Source organism: Brachypodium distachyon, chromosome 1 (assembly GCF_000005505.3).
Source record: "Brachypodium distachyon strain Bd21 chromosome 1, Brachypodium_distachyon_v3.0, whole genome shotgun sequence".
NCBI classification, from domain to species: Eukaryota; Viridiplantae; Streptophyta; class Magnoliopsida; order Poales; family Poaceae; genus Brachypodium; species Brachypodium distachyon.
In genome coordinates, this window is record NC_016131.3 from 24,637,027 (window position 1) to 24,658,214 (window position 21,188).

Here is a 21,188-nt window from a genome sequence, read left to right on the forward strand (position 1 = left end):
ACCAATTACAGACCCGGCCCAATCGAAGCAAAAACCCTAGGACAATTGAATCATCTCCGATCCATTCCTGCCCTCCCCTCCCCTCCGCCGCCCCTATTCTCTTTCTCTCCCTCGCCGGTTCTCTTTCCCTGCGACCCTGCCACTCCTAGTCTCCACCCCTCCACCGCCAGACCTGAAACAACCGTCGGCGGCCAGCTCCCGGCGGCTCGACGATGTCTCCTCCAGCCTCCGGCCTCCACCGTCTCCTTGTCTCCACCCCTCCGTCCCTTCCCCCAAGTCCCCCCGCCATGGATTTTGATGGCACGGAGAGCGAGACCGGCGGCGAGCACCACGATGACGACTTCCGGTCCACTCCGACAGTGAGCCTATATACCGGTACCATATGATATTCCTCCGTCCAACAACGTAATTTTGACTAAATTTGAATGCATTGACATGTCCAGCAACATCTTTTATTGGACCGAGAAAATACCATCATTCTTTTTTTTCATAGTGATATGTCACGTCAACCAAATACACATCAACCAAATACCAAATGCTTTGATGGTCTTCCTTCCCCGGGAGCAAGAAGGAAGAGAGATTATACTAGCAGGCAACGAGCGAGGCTGCGGAGTTGGTTGCGAGGCTGTCATGGCGCCAGGCGCGGGCATAGTGCCGCCAAACTTTGGAGGCCGCGCCAGCCAGTTTGGCGAACATCAGGAATTACTCCTCTGCTCCATAATTTTTGCTAGTACAAATTTGAAATAAAACCACGAAAAGAATTATGAGACCGAGGAAGCAGAACGTGGCGCCCTGGTCGGCCACACCTGTCATGTGTATGTGCGCACATCGATCAATACATTGCGTCTCCTTAAATAGCCAGTGAGAACCGTGCTGGTACTACTACTGGAGGCCGGCCGTGTACGTTGGCACAAATCAAATCAACAACACGATCGATCTACGCAAGAACCCTACACAGAACATACCTGTGTAGTAAGTCTGGCCATTAATGAAGTGGTTGAGGTTCCTGGACGCCAAAGCCGACGACAATGAGGTATAGGTATATATGACGAGGTTGAGCACCATGAGTTCGGTTCTTTTCGGTTAGAACGGAAGACCGAACCAAATTTCCGGTTCCAGAAATATTCGGTTCCTGGTTAAGAACCGTCGGTTTTGATTTTCAGAGAACCGAATTTGCTAAAAAAACCGACGGTAAACCAATGCCCACCCTGGCACAGCAGAAACACGCGTAGGAGTAGGATCAGACAAGCACATAGCAACTGGAGCAGCTCATTAAATAAAATCTCGAGGCTCAGATCGACACGGACTTTATTAATTCATTTTATCCTCTATTCGTTCGTGAAGCGGCGGGGTTCGTCTAGATGGAATTGTGGACAAGAACAAAGTCAAAATTAGAATCCCCTTCCCTCTCCCTCCGCCTCTCCCAAACATGAAAATTAATTTAGTAGTTTACCTAATTAAAATACTTGACAATCCTTTCAAAATCCTTTTAAAATAGTGAATTTTCAATTAAAGATGTTAGTTAAGTTTTTTGAAGATTTCGCCTTCCCAATATCCTCTAAGAATGCTAATGCCAATAGCTTCAAGTGATAAAGAATAATGCCATTTTATGAAAAAGCGAAGTCATGGCAAATACATCCGAACGATAGAAGTTTCACAGAATGGGAATATTATTATTCTCATCAAAGAATAACATTAGTTTCTCACACAAAAAAAACTGTGAGATTATTATAGATGCAGGGAGCATGCAAAAAACACAATCTCTAAATTCTAAGTTCCATACGCCCAAAATTTAGCTCAAAAGTCTGAGGAGAATATTCTTAGTCTATCAAAATTGAAGAAAAAAATATGTCGTCTGCCATGTATTGTTGCTGAAACTTCCATCTTCCATTAGTTCCGGATCTCACAAAACTTTCTGCAAATCTCCTAGACTCTACACAGAATTGTCGACACCTGCGTTCAACGCGTGGACAGAAAACCGTTAGCCAAATGTACAAAGAGATCACCAAAAGGATAATAGCGTAGAAAATACGAATATATTGCAAGAAAAGATGTTATAATATGCTACACTTGAACAAACAGATGAAAGATGTAACATGAAACCTTTCTACTTTACATATCTGATTAGAAAATTAAAAAGATAAACATATATGAGTAGGTTGAATTGACAATACAAGGACATTATGCCGCACTTGGCGTGTAGTATCTAGGAAAAATGTAGAAGTTCCAAAGGTGTTTCAAATAACACTAACAGCTCGTTTGGCATCCTTTCATTTCATTTGGTAGAAATGAAATAAAATGAAGTCCAATTTTTTTATAGGACTTCATTTGGTTGAATTTGAATTCCAGGTTCAAAAATCATGGTTGTCTACCACATGTAGAGTGAGACAATTCTAGAAAAATGATGGCTTTTAGAGAGGAATTGGGTTTAGTTATAGTGTGATTCCATGGAATTTGAGATTGAATTCATGTGGCTAGTTCCATGCCAACCGAACAAGTTAGTTTCTAGAATTCAAAATGAGAATTCCAGAATACTAGGCCCAAATGATGGGTGCCAAATGAGCTGTAGTCTTTTTCTAGGAAAATGTAATCAATACCAACAACTGTCCCAAACTGATCCATGTACATGGTGCCAACAGGTTCAGCATGTAACAGACTAAAATGATTATCAAGAAGGGAGCCATACCTTATTTGGAATGAAAAAAAAAGGCATTTATCCTTTCAGAGTAGCTTGGATTAGTGAATTTCAGATCTACAAAATGAAGACCCCACATATTAGATGAATGAAAGCATGGCAGGAAGCCAAAAAAGATTGTGATATTATGTAAAGTTGATTACCTGGAACAGTGAAGGAGCATTATTGCTGCCTTCCAAATGCTCGGACAAATAAGAATTCCACCATTTCAGTATCTTTCAGTTGGAGATCCATTGAAATTTTCTTTCAGATACAAATGTCATAGGTTAATATATTCCCCTCTTTGGTGGAATATTCTTTGCCTAGTTGCCAGAAGAAACCACTTCAGCAAAGGAGATACTTGATGGCCTGAAGGTGTCGTTCTCTCTGACTACTCTGTTGTAGTCAAGCTTGAAAGAACGTGAGCTATATGTCTTGTTAAGCAAACTTATAGGGATCCTGAGAGTTTGTTTTCGCCTGCTTTTCCCCTTTACATATATCCTTAAACTACCTTCATCTTCATTCTTCATGTTAATTGTGCGATTTGCTCCACCAATATCTGGTGTGTCTCCAGGCATGTCAGAATTAAGTTCAGTTTTAACTGCACCCTTTAACTGTTCCTCTCCCAGATTTTTGTTGCCCATCAAATTGCCGGTCCCTAACACCACAGGAACTTCTGTTTCCTCCTTTACTGGAACCATTTTGCTGTCCAGAGAAGGTCCTATACTAACAACAGCTGCATCAGATAGAACATGTGTATCTGCTAGAGACTGAGAAATAGTGTCAGCAACATGTGTGCTGGGGGTGTAAGTGACTGGATGGCTGCTTGACCATGCTGTTCCTGGCACAAACTCAGAAGCAGCTGGGCTCATATATGGTTGCCACCCATAATGGTTAGGGCGAAAAATAGTAGTGTTCATGGGAAATGTGCTGCTTGGAACCATCTGTGGTTGACTATATGGTGGATAAAGAAATGGAACAGGATGCAAGAGATTAGGAGACCGAGGAGCAGGAGGGTATAAATGATGAGGGGATGTGCACAACGGAGGACCATTTGGCACCATATTTGAATGTCCAGGATGCATGGACACGTTCATTGGCCAAGGCCCAACACCTGGCATGGCACCTGGTGGTGGGAGACCCACACTTACAGCAAGTGGGCTAAGAATAGCTGGAGGAGACGGATTAAATGGAGGTGCAGCAGCTGAAAGCTTCTTATTAGAGACCTCTCTCAAATCGATATTACTTAACACCAAGTCAGGCTTTGACTTCTCACTTCCAACATCTCCATGGCCTTCCTGCATACTTGTCGTAGGGGCTGAAACTGTAATGGGTTCAATACTAGTGGGTAGAGCTTCTTCAAGAAATTCTATGTCAGACTTCACACTGTTAGGTACAGTGAAATCTGGGACCTCAGTGGCTGCACCACCATTGCCACAACTTGTTGGTTCTTGTCCCTTGTTACTGAGCACGGCCATTTCCGTTTCACTATCTGCAGGGTCAGTGCTAGATGTTTTCTCCATATTTGATATTAATTTATCTGGTAAAGTATCTTTGCAAGTATTGTCAATCTCATGTTCCATCTGTGACTCTTTTCTTTGTTCTGAATGCTGCATTTCCTCTGGTATATTGGTTTCTTCTTTTGACTTACTGGTCTTTGCAGACACAGATCTCTGTTCCACTTGAACTGCATCTACTAAGGAATCCTTCATTTCTTGTGCGATAATTTGACCCAGTGATGGTTGGAGTACATCATCCCTAGGTTTTTGTATCTGAGTCTTGGCTATTGTACCTGGACGTGCCAATGCAACATCTTTGTATGATGGTGGATTTCCAGTACTTGTAACCAGAGTTCCATGTGGCTCACATGCTTTCTGATCTACTGAATCCTTCTGTACTTGTGAATATGCTATCTTGAATTCGTCTTTGCCGCTAATGTGCTCTGTGCTCCTAGAAGTATCTTGTGCTTCTGTGGATGCAGTTCCTGGCTTTATCCGGTAGGTCACAGCCTTGTATATCTTACGACCAAACCTCGCACTTGATGTCTGAACTTTCATATGCTGCTGCGGATCTGTGTATGCTGCAGGTACAACAGTTCTCTTCTTTAAGAAGTAGTAGCGGTTATTTGAATAGGAATTCCTTGCCTTATATTGGAAAGCATCTGTTGGAGTATGATTCTCAGGGTCATACACCTTTCTGATGGCGGGACGATAATACTTTATCTGCTTTCCTGAAACTCCAGCTGATTTAGGTCTTTGAACAGGCTGCCAACCATCATCCTGTTCTACTATTTTGTCTTCAAAAACCTCCTCAGGTGAATTCATGTTCACCTTACCTCTCTCTACCAGCTGTTCAGAAGGTGGTGAAACCTCTATGGATATAGGACTCTCTTTAACCTCAGTTTCAGGAATATCCATGACATTAGCACCATCATCCAGCAGCGCATCTTTCATATGCTTTTCCTCATCCATAATTGCAATCGTAGAATCTCTTGGAGATACATCAGGACTTGCTACATTCGAATTCTCGCTCGAATGTGATAACACCTGACAGGGTAAGTATACAATGAATAAATTGTAAGGCGGCATGTACGGAAATGCTAAGAAAAACAAAGGGCGTATTACTCTGATGATAAGATGAATGTCTTAAACTCGTAACACAAAATGTATTGTAACTGTTGGCATTGTGAAAAAATAGAGGAAATACGGCGCATGGAGCTCCAAATATATAGGCAGGACCAAACTTACGCGGTTCAAACATTATCTAAAATGCTAGAGATTAAACTGTATATGCACAGTAATGGTCCATGAAAATAACTTGATCGGATGATCAACTAGCAAACATTTTAGTAATCTCAGTTACTTGATTAATTAGGGTCATATTAAACATGGCTTTCAATGAGGGCCACCGGCCCAGGCTCGATCCACAAAGGCACAAACAATGCAAAAACAGGTTGCCATTTGTTCACCGTGGGGTATAAAAGAAAACATTTCTGCACAGCTAAATACTCCATCCGTTTCAAATTAGTTGTACATGAAGCACTTTAGAGACAAAATAAGACAATGGGACAAAATATTAAATACTACTTGATCTCTCTCTTCATATTATTTATTGCATCATGCATTCAATCTTTATCCAATCTCTACTTAGCCCCACCTCCCTTCATCCAATAGGATGATAGCATTAAAATTGTTTGCCAAATAACGCAAGAGCACAACGATTAACTAGGCCTTGGGAATTATACAACTATTTTGAGATAACATGCAAGACCTGTATGTACAACTGATTTGAAACGGAGGAGTAGAACAAATGAAAACTAATCAAGATCCCTCACAATATTATTGGATATTATCTGTTTTATTACTATGACAAACAGAAAGATAATATTTTGCTACCGATCAGCAAAGATAGCAATAATTGACTTCGTAGTGAACAATTGTGAGTCTCCTTTTCTTATTGAGAAACTGACCAATCGCACTCGAGGTTACTGTTTCATAAATATTATTACAGTAGTAGCCACTTTGCAGCTTTGATTTCTCTCTGTCCATCTTAAACTTGTTCACTGACAAGGGCATATATTACTATCTTTAAAGCAACTTTAGCAATAATAAAAAGTAGCAACTAACCTTTATGCTTGAGTACCTCCTTTTGCCTGATTCAGAATCTCTTCCTTTGTTCTCTTGGTTCGGATTTATGTAATCAAGAAGATCAGATACACTGCAAGTGCAACAACAGCAGTCAAAAAAACATCTATGTAGTCGAAAACAATTTATGATTTACATCATCTAAATATCTACGGTAACTGATACCAGTTTTTTCTGCTAGGCTCTAGCACAACACCAACAGAAGTTTCACTAAGGAATAATTATGCATTCACGGGCAGAACTAAATTAAGGTTGCACCTTAGGTGCCCTTTACTGGCTATTGATGCATCAGGTTTCCGAGTTCCATTGCGGGCAGCTTCTTGCTGCTCAATTACTTTTGATTCAAAGTATTCAAGCCATGCAGCAGCATCCTGTAATGCAAAAAGCAACAGATTAAGGATGTTTATACAAATAACAAAAAGAGGATTGAAAATAGCTCAAGGGAAAAAAAATCAATGTACTTTCTGTTAGGTACTACATGCCATTAGGGGACTTGCTGTCCAGTGCACTTTTTTACGGTGTCGTAAATTTTATTAGAATTAAAGAACTATTCTGATGAAAAATCAACTAATAGTTACATTAGTTTTATTCTATATTAATGGTCAAAATTTATTTATTTACTAAATGCATGTAAAGTGACATCCATTTGGTACAGAGGGTGTAGGTTTTCAGTATCTCAAAGTTTCACAGAAGTAAACCTGAGTCCGAAGATCATCTGGTCCAAGCTTGGCACGAAGGATTTGCAAAGTTGTCTGCTCATGCTGGACACTCAAGGAATAAGCTTCCATCAAGGAGAGAGCGATGGCTATAGCATGGTAGCTTGCAGCAGTCTAAACATAAGAGTATGTCAGTCAAAAGTAATAGTTAATCATGGAAAATGATAGGAATTGATAAAACAATTGCCTTTCGCTGGGTGTGAAATGTACAAGTATAGTCATTAATTAATACTAAACACCTGCAAGCCCTCTTAGGCTCCATTTGGCTGTGCAGTGGATATATCCCCTTTGACTGAGCAGCTCTAGATATTTGGGTGTTTGGCTAGCTTTTTTAAGTTACAAATGAGTATTATGTGAGACAAAATATGCAAGGACAATGTTAGCTACTATCAGAATTCAACTAACTTCGGTTTGATCTACCAAGCAGAATAGTAGACTTGTCACAATTCTTTCACATCAACTCTGTTGATTTGTATTTTTAGCTTCATAAGGACCAATACCAGATTTTGATCCATCTGATGTAATTTCTTGGTTATGCAAGTATGCAACTAATTTGAAGCAACATGTATGTATCAAACCTATCAAAATCAATTCCTCATTATAATTTTGCTTTTTTTAGATTGCAACCATGGATGCGCACACCACTATGTGTGAGCATGCACACACGTGAATGAGCTTCCGAGTTAATGTACAGAATTGTGGAGGCCAGGAAAAATTTGCGGCCACTTGGAGTAAGGGCAACTGGATTCCCACAAGGTGCATTTGCATGTGCATAAGGCTGACTACCAAGAGTTTAAACCGGATGAAAATCATACTCCGATACTCTTGGAACCAACCAACAATTTGCTTCTGACATAGTTTTGCGTTCACCTTAGCTTTTTCAGTCGTTAAGGTATGAACTTAAGATTTTCAGATGTATTTTCTGGTCAACAGGAGAGGTTTCTTAAAGAGTAAAATACACTACTAGTCCATAAACTCGGAGGAAAGGAACACTTTAGTCCACGAACTCACAAAACGAACACATAAATCCCCAAACAAAAGATTTATGTGAAAAGTGTAGCACCCAACGAAACAAAGATATTTTATAATTAAAACAAAAAGACTATTACCTGGATATGATCAGGACCAAGTAATCTCTGGTTGCATTTCAAAGCTTTGTGCAGGTACCTGAGAGCTACATGCACATTGCCCAAGCCTTCTTCCATCATGGCAACATTAATATATGTAGCAGCTGTATTTGGATGAGATGGCCCGCATGTAAGATGTAGAAGATATAACGCACGCTTGACATACCTAATTTGTAAGAAAGGTTAATATTTTGTAGATACTGTAGCCATGAATCTGAATCACCAGAAGTGTACACTGTACAAGGACTATCAAGATCAAACGAATAGCAGGTATAATGCCACTACTGTTTATTCATACCCTATGGAGAAACTTATGTGAAAGCTTTAATATCCAATAGAACAACCTATGTGACAAGCTCATAAGTAAATAAACAGTTGTTAAGTAAGATCTTCATTTTCTAAACAAATATGACCTCAAGGAGAATTATGATATCCTCAAGAAGATACATACACGACAGGAGTCAACAGCAATTAATAATTCGGTAATTTTGAGGACAGAAACACATAGCACATCTTTTTGTTCTTTCCAATCTTGCCTAAGAATATAAAAATACTCCCTCATTTTCACAAAGGTTGGCTTATTTGGTTTCATTAAGACAAGATTTTGACCAATAATAACTTTATTAATATGTACTTTATATGATGGGAAACCACATTTACCAACAAGAACTTTTGAAGACTAATCTATTGATATAAATTTCATGTTTTAACAATCACATATTGATTAAGTAATTCTTGGATTGGACAAAGCCTTGTCTTAACGAAACCAAATACACCAACCTCTGTGAAAAGGAGCGAGTACTACATACGTTTGTGGATTGGCTGAAATATCTGCGAAACATATCACCACCTAAGGTTTCTTTTAGCATTTACGAGTCAATGAATTTAATACTTACATACTGCAGATATTATTCATAGTGTTATAATTAACATTAATGGGGTAAAAACTGAGAGATAGCATCTCAGACACAAAACCACAGTACAAAGATATTGGGAACTAAGAAGAGTAAGCAAGCAGCTATCTCCTGCCCACTCAGCATTGTTATCTTAAAAAAAAAAATCCAAACAATAAAGCAGAAAGACAATGAGAACCAAATATGCACATTTGACATGTCAAATTTGTGAAAAAGAACAATTACCGCTTGAGAAGATATGATAGTATACTAGCAGCAATAACAAGACTTTAATTCCGTTCATTTGGCAAATACCACCAATATGGCATAGCACTTTATTAGATAGAATACCCTAAGAGCATCTCATCCTAGGTCTCCTTCTCTGATAGCATATATAAAAGAGTATTTTGTATATATCTACAGCAACATATACCTGGACTGGCTATTTTGGCCATGTAGGCCCTTGTGAAATTGTAGACTTGCTGGATGAAACAAAAAAGAGTATTTCGTAAACTGAACTTACTTCAAAGCCAATTCTGTATGTTGTAAACGATAGTAGAAAACAGCAAGGTCTCCATAACTCTTCATCGTATCAGGGTGATCAAGCCCAAGTTCCCTCTCATTGATGTCTAGGGCCTTTTGCTGATATATAGTAGCCTGTATTTTTTGGAGGTACATATTATATTGTGTCTGTAGATGATTAAAAGCTACAATATAAAACTACACGATATAGGTTTTGAAATTATCATCAAGCAGTTGAGAAGGAAAGAATTTGTATCTGCAAACAAATCAACCTTCAAAGCATCAGTTCAGCTGACTCCAGTGTTCGAAATAAAGGTCGAACTGATGCTTTGAAGATTGGTGATCATTTCAAAACCTCAAATTGTTTATTTGCCTGCTCATCCAGGGAACATTGGAAATATTGTATCTGAGATATCCTGTTGACTGTTAGTAAAACTGTTAGTGTGTGTTAAGCGGTAGTGTTGTTGGTTTGGACAAATATTCCTGTAATAAACTGAGATATCCCGTTGAGTTGTGTCTTCACTTGCTGGGCAGGAATGAAACAAGTGCTCCTGGAATTTCCTATAAACCAAAGCTGCAAATTCTGGTTGAAATGTAGTGTTGTAGCATTCAGGGTTCAGTGTTGGGCAGATGTGTAGGGCCTTTCAGAGAATGGTATTTCTTTGGTATGCAAGTCAAATATAATTGGCGGAGCACCTATTCATTCGCTATCCATGGTCCATGCATTTTTGGGGCCTTATCCTGCATTGGGCTGGCCACAGCATTGTCATCACCTCTGCGGTGGACTGCCTGGAGGAATTGTGGCTGGCAAGCACCCGCTAGCACAACAGGAAGGATTTTGACTCCATGGTGGCCCTAAATGTTGGTTCCATTTGACAGCAGAGTAACATAAGGGTTTCCCTAGAGTAGAGCAGTGACGTCTTGGCAGTAGCCAATGGCATAAAGGCTGAACCGGAATGGTGGTGGCAGGCCTTTTAACTACTGTCTGCGCAAACCGCTGGGAGGCGTAGCTAGCTAGAGTGTGAGTTAATGCCTCTGTTCCTAGATATAAGAAGTCCTAACTTTGTCCTAGGTCAAACTTCTTCAAAGTTGACCAAATTTATAGAAAAATCTACCAACATAAAGAACTCCAAATTACTAAATTTGTCATTATAATTTGCATAGTATATTCATTTGATATTGTAGATCTTAGTAGATTTTTCTACAAACATAGTCCAACTTGAAGAAGTTTTACTTAGGACAAAGCTAGAACTTCTTATATTTAGGAACGGAGGAACTATTTGCGTTGTAAGTGTCGTTTGGGTCCCTGGCCTTTTTCTACATCCAGTGCTAGCGGCCGGACTCTTTTATCTATTTCCTTCTCGTTTTAATGAAAAAAAATGTGCAAACAGTTGTTTGCATCTTGTCTTAAAATAAAATCAAATGTAAACTAAATACCAAAACCATACAAACAAATACTCCTTGTCCAAATGGGTGCTTGCTGTATACATGCTTAAAGGTGCGGTTACCATTCGTTTATCATTTATTGTTATATTATTTAGAAGTTAGAAAATTGCTATCAATGTTTCAATTTGATAAAACTCATGTCTCCAAACTCCAACATAATTTCATCATAAAAGATAACAGTATAGTCTCAGTATCAAAATTTGTACTGTATTCTTCCTGCATATTCCTGCAGTGTTACTGTTAGTGTAATCCAGAGCTATATAATTCCTTAAGTATGTTTGGCTCACAGTGTAACTGAAAACATGCTTAGTTGAGGATATCAAAAGTACATACGGAGTAGTATTTTGGAGGTTTGCGCAACCATATCCACGTAAATATAGTGCAATAGTATGCAAGTTTTCTATTGTGGAATGTTCAATAATCCTCGCATGGCTAACCAGCGCCGTCACATTTTTCAAAAATATGCTTAGCAACTGAATAAATGATTTGCTATCCAGCTGAATAACTATGTACCTGATTAAAATCACCAGTGTGGTACAAAACAACAGCTAGAAGGCTATAAGCTCCAGCTGTCATTCGGTGATAGGGACCACACACCATTATGAGCTTAGCAAGAGCCTGCATGCACACATATAATGATGGTGAGTTCTCAAGACATGGTATCTAAAGTGGTGCAAAAAACTGCACATGATTTTACGGAAGGTACCTTGGTCCCATAATTAACAGCATCTTCAAGTTTTCCCTTGTCAAGAGCCGTTTTAGAGGATTCTAGGAGCTGCCTTCCATCTGCAGATGAGCAGGCGACTTGCTGCAATTTTTAACTCGTCAGTTCTGTTTATGTGCCACTTTATCATTTCTAACAAGTTCTCAATCAATATCAGGAAAAACATAAATAGTTATATAATAATATCTGATGAGCAAGCCATGACAGCAAAATATGATTTGTATGATCGGAGACATTAACTCAGGAAATTTTATAAAACATAGCTTGTAGAATTTTACCTTATGTACTGGCACCAGGCTAATAATGTCCTGCTTGTAAAATGGGAAAGCCGAATCCATGGCGAAATCTCGGGGTGCCAATTCGATGCCCACCTAGAAGTAACCCTTAACCTCAGTAAAATGCATGGAATGTGAGAAATATTAGAAACCTTGAACATTTGCACCTTATGGCATAGTCCTCTCAGGACAGCGTATTTCCTCAGATCATCATAATGTTGTTCCGTGAGCTCAAATTGGTACCGCTTTTTCAAGAAAGCCACAAGCCATCTCCACACTAAGGGATGCATAGCAGGAGAACTTCCAGACAATTCACATTCAGGAACACCAAGAAGTAAGTTCAGCGTTGCAGCTATTGTTAATGCTAATTGCCGTATGTCTGAAATAGCAGCAATCACAGATCGGACAATATGCTTGAATGCTCTCACTATCATTTCATGCACACAAAGGGATTGTACATGTGAAAGCTTCTCGGAAAGTTTGACCTACAAAGGTAATTGTCAGATTAGCACATATCAAGCACTCCAAAAGAAATGGCACCCATCATGTTGAACTAAAAACACCATTACAAACTTACAACTCGTCCTAGGGAGCGCATCTGTAGGCCTCTAGTATGCATGAAATCTGTCAAGGTCCTACCATCAACAGGTGATAGTTCCAACGAACCAAAATCCGCAACCTGAAGAATGTATTGGTTAGTTATTATGTGTCTTAACTAAAAATGATAAGCATAGGGAACTTATTCGTCTTTGGTTTGACAAATTGACAATGCTTACCAGCTTAGGAAGAGCAACTTCATCGTAGTACTTCAGAGCCATCTCAATCAACTCAGGTGGTGACTGTGGAGCACAGGGATTAGTCCATAAACTTTATGCAGGAATAACACATGAATTATCGCTTGAATGGCAAATGGTCTCGAAAAAAAGCGTGAGCACCCCATGGAGCCCAAGCTTCAAACACGGGTGGGCTGGGCAAGCATTGGCGCCCCTAGCCAGTGAACCGAGCACCACTTTGCTAATCCCTAGTGTGCCTCAGGTACACAGTCCACAACTGTGAGATTTTGGGTCAGGTAAAAACAGTTTTGTCAATCCCTCCACAGCGTACCTTGATATGCCTCATATCAGCCCAACAGTATAACGCATGCAACCTAATGCTGCCAGTTAGTTATGCACCGTATATGTTTCCCAAGATTTATAATCACAATAGGAAGGCTATTCACTTTAAATGGACTTCTGTTTTCTAAAACTGAATGCTAAGATGATGTAGGGCATGTAAGGCACCAAAAAACAGATAACCAAAACACCCCTTGCTATGAAAAGTAAAGCATTTCTACCTTCATGTGAAGTCCTGTTTCTGAATCTTTCAACCTTGTAAAGGCTGAATCAGATAATACATCCTTCAGTAAGCTTTCGGTCTCAGAGGAGACGCAGTCTCCTTGAGGCAACTCAACAGATGATGGCTTGACTTTCTGGCTTTCCGCAGAGCTTGTTCCATCAGACACACTTTTATCCCACGATGAGGATCCCTTATCAGTAGCATCCACCACATTTTTTGAGTTCTTGAGAGCTTTGAGGGGCTTCCCAAGCCCTTCAATTTTTGTCTCTTTCACAGTTTTGTCTACCAATTTCTTCTTTTCCTTCTCGCCACTTTGTTTTTTGTCCTTATCAGCATTTTTCTGATCCTGCAAATGCTGAACCCAACAGGCACCAAGCTCCCATCTCATAAATGATTGTTTATCAGTTTCCTCTTCCTCAAGCTTTTGAAGACTTTCTTTCAACAAATTCTCAGCAAAATTTCGTGCTGCAGTTAGTTCTTCCTGCCTATGACTTTGTGTTGATATTTTTTTTTCTCCGGTTGAATTGGCTTCATTTAGGAGCACCCTCAAACTAAAAAGAACAAATGGATATGATTACAAAAAATGCGAGCTGCATAAATTTCAAGGACAACTAGAACAAGAGCAGAAAAGGGCTGCCAACCTGTTAATGTTCAATGCATGGGCACCCCCTTCAGGTTGATCTGTGATATCAACAGGCTTAATAGACGAATTCGCATTGGTTTTCTCGATATTGTTAACCTTTGCTATAGCAACATACCCACAGTATCTAAGATTGACAACGCCCAAACTGTCGACATCCTGCAAATTAGAGACAAAATTAGGAAACAGACACACTTTTACATGAATATGAGAATGATCACCATAATTTTGAACTTATACATGTGCAGCTGTGTTTTCATCTGCAGTTATTCCTTTCAAAAGGTTCCTCTCTGCAAGATGCTTAGAGCGCATTCCTGTGGCTCGGCTTCCATCTATCTTAGTGTCCAACTTGCAGCTTGCATCTGAAGAATCTCTTGTGACAGTGATGCTAAAATTCCCCACCGTCTCAGAATACAAAACCTCATCTATCTTGGTTGATGTTGAGACATCTGTACTCTCCATTGCATGCCGTATGGCTGCAATAGCTCTAAAGATGGCAACATCTACGAATAGGCTGTGAAGTAAGAACGCTCTCCTGTCACGAATTTCCCTCTCCTCAGCAGTATTGCAAGGCATGGAGGTGAGGTACAGGAACTCATCTGCCCATGGCAACATGTCACTTTTGCCATCCCTACCCCAACCACCTCCACTGCCTCCCCAAGTTCCATCCTCAGCAGGAAGGGGAGGAAATGTTGATGGTGATTGGGCAGCAATCGGAGGAACAAGCCATGTATTTGCACGATATCCATAAGGAAAATTTCCAAACTGCAATATAAAAGCAGTTATAACTAGGTCATGATGCAGCATTAGATAGAAGAAAACAGCTGTCTCACAAACGTATTATGAAGCAAGAGCACTTGCGTAACCAAAAAAAACATGATTTGTTATGGAGCGGCATGTTAAAATTATAATACTGAACGGTAACATACTAGAGGAGAATCAAATGGAAGAAACTGGTTATGAAACATGAAGGTAACTACAGAAGGAAGGCAGATATTGCTAGAAGACGACCCGAATTGTTGTTTGCCACTTGAAGTATGTTGAAATTTTTCAGCTCCATTTCAGATCAATAATTTGATATCTTTACTTATAAAGATTCGAGTTGGTGGTCATCAATTCACTTAATTGAGGCTATCACCTATACAGCTAGAAAACGAATGTATATCTTGAGATAATTGTTATTTAACACAAAATTTGAGAACATAAGAGCAAAAACGCAATTAACCAACTTATGTAAAATAATAATAATATTTCCGTAGCAACGCATGTGCTTTTATCTAGTTCTATTTAAATGTTCAAACACACAATAATCCAAATACAAAGTCAGAAGATTTTGAAAAGTTTCTTCAAAGGAAAAATAGGTACATTGACATATGCAAAATGGAATAACGCTGTACCTTGTTTCGTTCCAAAAATGCCTTCATAAGATCCTCATATGCCTGATACATATGAAAGCAACATTAAGGATTAAATTCACAGAACGAAGTCATAAAAAAGTATAACAATATGGAAAATTTGAATCCGTAGCGGCTCAAACAAATAGTTCCATGGTGCTATAAAATTGTTTGCAATTAGGAACCATGTGTAGTTTCTAGAAGGGAGATTTGTATCCAGGCTACTGTAAAGTTTTAGCCAATGACATTTGTCAAAATTACAAACTTTGCAATGGCACGGTTCCAATTATCCAACTTTACTATGCTTTTACCAAGGAAGTTGAATTATGATTTCAGTCCAATATTTGCCGTCCTATAGTTACTGTAGAATACATCTATGTATATTTTTTTAGCAGTAAAAATATGAAGGAATTTTGGGCTGCTGCAAAAATAGCCTTTGCTGATTCCAAATTTCTAGCAGCTTGTGATTTATCGTTGGTCCATTAAATAATCAGAGCTACTGCTGTACAGAAGTGTACACACTACATACACAAATGTCCACAAGAATAAATATATTAGAAAAATATATCCAAAATCCAACTGTTATTAAGTAATTAACATCTCTGAAGTTTATATCAGTGCATTGATCCAGAAGTGGCTACAGATTTAAGTGGGATATCAAATAACAAAGTTCAAATACTATGGGGACTCAAGACTATCATATAATACTTCTAAATTATCCTAACATAAATAAAAACAAGAATGTACGGTAGACAAACATTATCGAATGCTCTGCTGAGATGCCTCAATAGATCGACAAGATTGTGACACAAAACACGCTGTTTCCCAAAACTGAAGAACCCCTTTCTCCGAGCTTCAACAATGACAAATTTCCCATTACAAAGCTTAGCCTGTAGGTCAGCCAATGATTCTCGAATTAGGGCACATGTGATCTGATTTAGCAGGCTTTTTAGCGCAAAAGTGTTGTCAAAGATGCAACTATTGACCATGTTTACCTCAAGGAAAAACAGATGATCATCAGACGGTTGCTCCTCCTGTCGAGTTTGTGTCACTCGCTTTATAACTGAATGAAAGAGTTAAAAAATATCTTAGCCAATGCAAGAATTTGCATCACTTCGGAGAAATGTGCAGCTCTACAAAGTCCAAGCTGATATCTCATGCTTGGGAACGTATTAGGTGAAAACCTCTATTCAGTGGAAACCTGAAAACTTTCAATCCCAACCATTAGATCCTAAATAAACGTATGAGATGAAAAATGGGACCTCTAATCACCGAAACATTTTTTTATGAACCCTAAGGTTTTTTTATCATAAAATACATGAGCATCCACGTTTCATCTCACACGTTTATTTAAGATCTAATGGTTGGGATTGAAAGTCTTCAAGTTTTCAGTGAACAGAGGTTTTCACCTGATACGTCACCTGCCTGATGCTTAGCATTCAAGGTAAAATAATGAGAAATTTTTTAAATAGATACATTAACAACGGCAAATTATGGACAAGTCGACAGAAGAGATGTATGGAAAAATAGGGCACAACAGAGGTTCCAAATCTGATGTCAATCAGGTCCATCTTCACCATGGCAGTCATATTGTTTGATTCAAGACCGTGTTAATTCTACTTCAAAGTTTGGCTTTACTAGTCCACTTTAGGCCTTGTTTGGTAAGCGTGTATTTTTTAGCCCCAAGTAGATTCGGTATTTGAGGGGATTATACTCTCAAACCCCCTTCCACCCCAAAACACTAGTATGGTGTAGTGTTTTTCATTGGCACAAAAATGAGGTGTTTTTGAAGATATCTTGGGATTATCCATTGTAATCCAAGCCTACCAAACTGGTTCGTTTGGGGTTTTAGTGTTTCTGTATTTAGAGGGGATAATACTTTACAAACCTTTTGAATACTCTTCTACGAAACAAGGTCTTAATGTTCTTTCGTTGCAAACTAATGTTATTGTTCGAGTAAGTCACCCACCATATAACGTTCAAGAGAAATTCTAAATCCGAGGGAGAAGTAGAGAGATGAATTATGGTTTTGGTGACGGGTTGTGAGACAGGATGCACTTACAGTGGAGAGGCGGTGTGAGGTTGGCGAGGGAGAAGAACTCGTAGAAGGCCCCGAGGCGGGGGCACGCACCGCTCATCTCCGCCTCCAGTTCCGCCGAGACGGCGGCCTCCTTAGCTGCCACTGCTGCCGCCTCGGCGTCCTTCGTGGCTGACTCCCTGGGCAGAGGCGGCGGCGAGCCCGTGCGGCGCCCGGCGGCGGCCTTGGAGCTGGAATTGGAGGGCTCTTTGGCGACATCGACTTCCTTTGGGGATGGCGGGGGCGGCGGCGGAGGAGGAGGGCCGAACGAGGCAGTGCATGCAACAATATCCAGCAGCCGCCGCACGTGCGCCACCGCGCTATCCTCATCGTATTCCCCTGAATTGTCAATTTGTGCAGGTTCGTGATTTGCGCAAATTTGCTTTCATCCTATAATCATTCTAGAACTGTAGTTGTAGTAGTACCTTCTACCAGGGTGAGGGTATAAGGCTTCAATGTGGCAATATCAGCACCATCCTTCAAGGGACCTTCACGAATCTGAAGACCAATGAGATCAAATAAATAAATAAAGGGAAAGAATTAAGGTGGTGGTGTACTCTTTATAAAGGCTCTGCTCACCTTAATTCTTAGATTTGTTATTAAACTTTCAGATGAATTCAGTTAAAAAGGAAAGAGAAAAAGAAAGAAAAGAAGTTACTCATAGCACCTCATGCGAGAGGGAATAGTTAGTGATCGCACACGTGGCAGTGTTGACGCAAAGCAGCCTCCTCACATCGATGATCCTGTCCGTGGAAATCCCCTGCACACCAAGAGAGATTTGTGCTTAGACTAAACTTGCAGATCAATTCAGTTAAATGAAACGAGCAACAGAATAAAATTTATTGTCAAGTACGAGTAATAGAAAGGAAGAGCACACCTTGAGAACGACATCAGACTGGTCCGGGAGGTTCACGGTGATGTCAATGGCCACAGGGAGAACTAGTAATTAATCCATCCAGAGAAAATTGGAATCTCGGTCAGCTTAAACATTATCTATTCAGACAGACAGACAGACAGACTACTTGGGAGAACAAACCAAGCAAATCACCTTTCTCGTCTTTTTTCTTCTTCTCACCCTTGGCCTTCCCACGCTTGCTCTTGGGCGCCATGCGCGCGCCAAACGGCCAGCAGGCTCAGCACAAGATGCCCTCACCTAGATCACATATATACACCACACGAAATTAAACATCAGCAGTAATTTGACAGCCATATACTAAACTGTATATTCGTATAGCATTTTTTTTTGCCAAAACCTTGTCTAAACAACCTAATACATCTTGTGTTGTGGAAGGACAGAATATGAGCATATAAATAAATAAAAACGTTGTATCCTCGGTACATTGTGGAAAGGATGGTCATCGCAAAAAAGAGACAAAATGATGGTCATCGCACAAAAGAAAAGGATGGGGAAAAAAACCACTGTATCTCGAGTATATTTCAGACAGGCTTCAAAACTCTATGTTTCAATCTTCCCGTTTCACGCTTTACAAATTAACAGCCGTCATGACTGACCAAGAAATAGAAAATCAAAGCACTTCAGGTTTGCTTTCATTCTCTCTCAGTCTCGTTATTGCAAGAGAACAAGATTACATGTGTATTATTTTTCACAAAACGATAGTAGCATCGTCTAATAAAAGCGGACTAAACTAAACATGTGTCACAAATGAGAAGCAGGAGAAGAAGATGGTGTACAAGAGAGCGACGGTGGTTGCAGTAAGGACAAATTAGGGAGCTGTCCTTGACATGAATACATTTTTCTTTTTCAAGAAACCATTACATGTACATATATGCATCTACCGCATAGACGTAAAAGAGGAATAAGTGTTCGCACCACGACAAGATATTGACCAGAAAAAAAAACCGATGTACCAACGGTGAGAATGAAGTGCAAGCAACAATGTTTGCGCTAACAACACAAAGCTGAACTATTCTATCCTATATTTATTTTTTTCACCTCTCCTTCTTCTGCTATGTCATTCCAAAACCTTTCGAAACATGATAATTGCGTTTAATCATATATAGATAGATTGTACGGTTGTTAGACTTCCAAGGAATTCAACAAGTGGTTACGTTCAGAAAAATTGCGAAGGGATAAGGTGTACCAGAACCAATGGACCAAGTTACATCTCTGGTCCTTTCCGAAGAAAAAATATTAATTCAAGATAAATATACCGGCTCATGCAAATGAAGAAATGAAGAATATAAAGAACGAAACGTTCGGGCGCAATCAGTAATTAAGAGTTTAACATTGAACTATGACTCAACAGGCCAGTTTTCGCGACCCGGACACAAATGCTCAAAATTCAGCATTCTGGACAAGCAGTAGCCAGTAAGGCACATGTGTATTGGAAACTCATATTATGCACAACCAAAAGAAGGATATTGGATTCCAGATGGGCACAGGAGAAACATTTTACAGGCAGCTCAACAAAGAAGCAGTGTTCCCTCTTCGCTGTGTTTATCCCAACACAGAAGCAACCAGAGATAAGTGAAGCGAAAGCAAAACATAGGACGTCCAGATAAGAAGAAAAAGAAAATCCAATCGTACAGCTAATAATTTCCTAACGTTTGCCTGAAGCACTGCATGCAAGCGTGAATTAATAAACACACAAAATTACAAACAACTACCAAGACAAGGACACAGCTCGAAATAAGGCATATAGATATAGGCAGACATAAGAAACCAAAGAACAGCAGGAGCTCCAAGAATTTACCAATGAACTAGTACTTGGCTACTCTTCACAGTATTGTACCGGCAAGGAAGCGCTGGCGGTCCCGAAAAGCGAAATGGGAAACTCAATTTCCGAAGCAATTGGGCAGTAGGGAAGGAGAGCAGAAGCTGTGCTGAGGTAGTACTAGCAGGTAGTGGCTAGCTACTAGCTAGGCATTGCTGGGATATAAGAGAGGAGGTGCAAGAACCGAAGGAGTAGCAGTGAGCAGAGGAGGAGCAGAGCAAAGCAAGCAAGCGCACGAGCGAGAGAGTGAGGGAGGGAAAGATAACCAGACGGGTTGGCGGACGGGGGTTGATAAGGGTGGAATGGTGGAGATTTAAGATAGGGTCATCATTGGCCGCTTCTGCCCCCCTCTCACCCGAGCGGGCTGGGCCCTAAAAGACAGGACAACAGCCCAGCAAACCCTGAATCATAGTTTCAGGTTTAAACTTTTTTTTTTTAGAAGAAGCTTCAATCCCAACTGTTCCCCTCGTCTCTCACGGCCCATCTGGCATCGAGAGACGAGGGGAACCACAAACCAACGTCTGTCATCCAGTTTGCTACTTTCTTTTGTTAGGTTTGTGTATTCTTTTCGATGGCGTCTTGACAATGGAGACGTCATCGTCTAGAAGATTAATGTCCTGACTCCCTCCTCGTCCGGGTGTAGCCGTTGCAACCTATGTCATGAAGTCAATGGTTCTCATGACACATCTTTTCGTGTTTTTGGTCTTTTTCCTTGTTGATTCATCGATGGAGAAGCAGTTTTACAGCTTGTCTTGCAAAGGATATGACCCCAGCCATTGTGCGTTCAATGATTTTAGGTTCTCACCGTTTGAGGTGGGCGGCTCGATTTTAGGTTCTCACCATTTGAGGTGGGCGGCTCATGCGGCTTTTCAAAACCTCTGATGTTAGGTCAGCTTGTGTAAGCATGGTATTCTGCAATTTTGTCAACGAATAAGTGGAGAATCATCAAGATGCGAAAGGTGGATCAAGAAAAGTTTACTTCGAGG

General features: G+C 40.1%; 1 protein-coding gene and 1 long non-coding RNA gene across 3 annotated transcripts; one reads left to right on the plus strand and one right to left on the minus strand.

The window, feature by feature from the left end:
• The first annotated feature begins 117 nt into the window (after positions 1-117).
• On the plus strand, positions 118-1,830 carry LOC106865828. The gene is made up of 2 exons (XR_001405149.2): positions 118-375; positions 494-1,830. It is a non-coding gene; the product is annotated as an uncharacterized LOC106865828 (long non-coding RNA).
• On the minus strand, positions 1,653-20,492 carry LOC100826321 (protein TSS). 2 transcript variants are annotated; one of them, XM_024456721.1, is made up of 27 exons: positions 20,182-20,492; positions 18,516-18,620; positions 18,345-18,406; positions 18,135-18,227; positions 17,893-17,965; positions 17,453-17,806; positions 16,386-16,453; positions 16,149-16,280; positions 15,394-15,435; positions 14,237-14,761; positions 13,998-14,155; positions 13,355-13,907; positions 12,798-12,860; positions 12,599-12,700; positions 12,189-12,506; positions 12,025-12,117; positions 11,729-11,830; positions 11,536-11,640; positions 9,578-9,711; positions 8,942-8,992; positions 8,144-8,327; positions 7,017-7,148; positions 6,577-6,689; positions 6,301-6,391; positions 2,839-5,220; positions 2,687-2,752; positions 1,653-1,953 (listed from the first exon to the last, which is right to left on the minus strand). In XM_024456721.1, the coding sequence occupies exons 2-25, from the start codon at positions 18,574-18,576 to the stop codon at positions 2,998-3,000; spliced, it is 5,832 nt and encodes a 1,943-aa protein (XP_024312489.1). In that variant the 5' UTR covers positions 18,577-18,620; positions 20,182-20,492; the 3' UTR covers positions 1,653-1,953; positions 2,687-2,752; positions 2,839-2,997. The 2 variants fall into 2 exon arrangements, with proteins under 2 accessions (XP_024312489.1, XP_003563202.1); XM_003563154.4 differs by lacking the exon at positions 8,942-8,992.
• Positions 20,493-21,188: the final 696 nt, after the last annotated feature.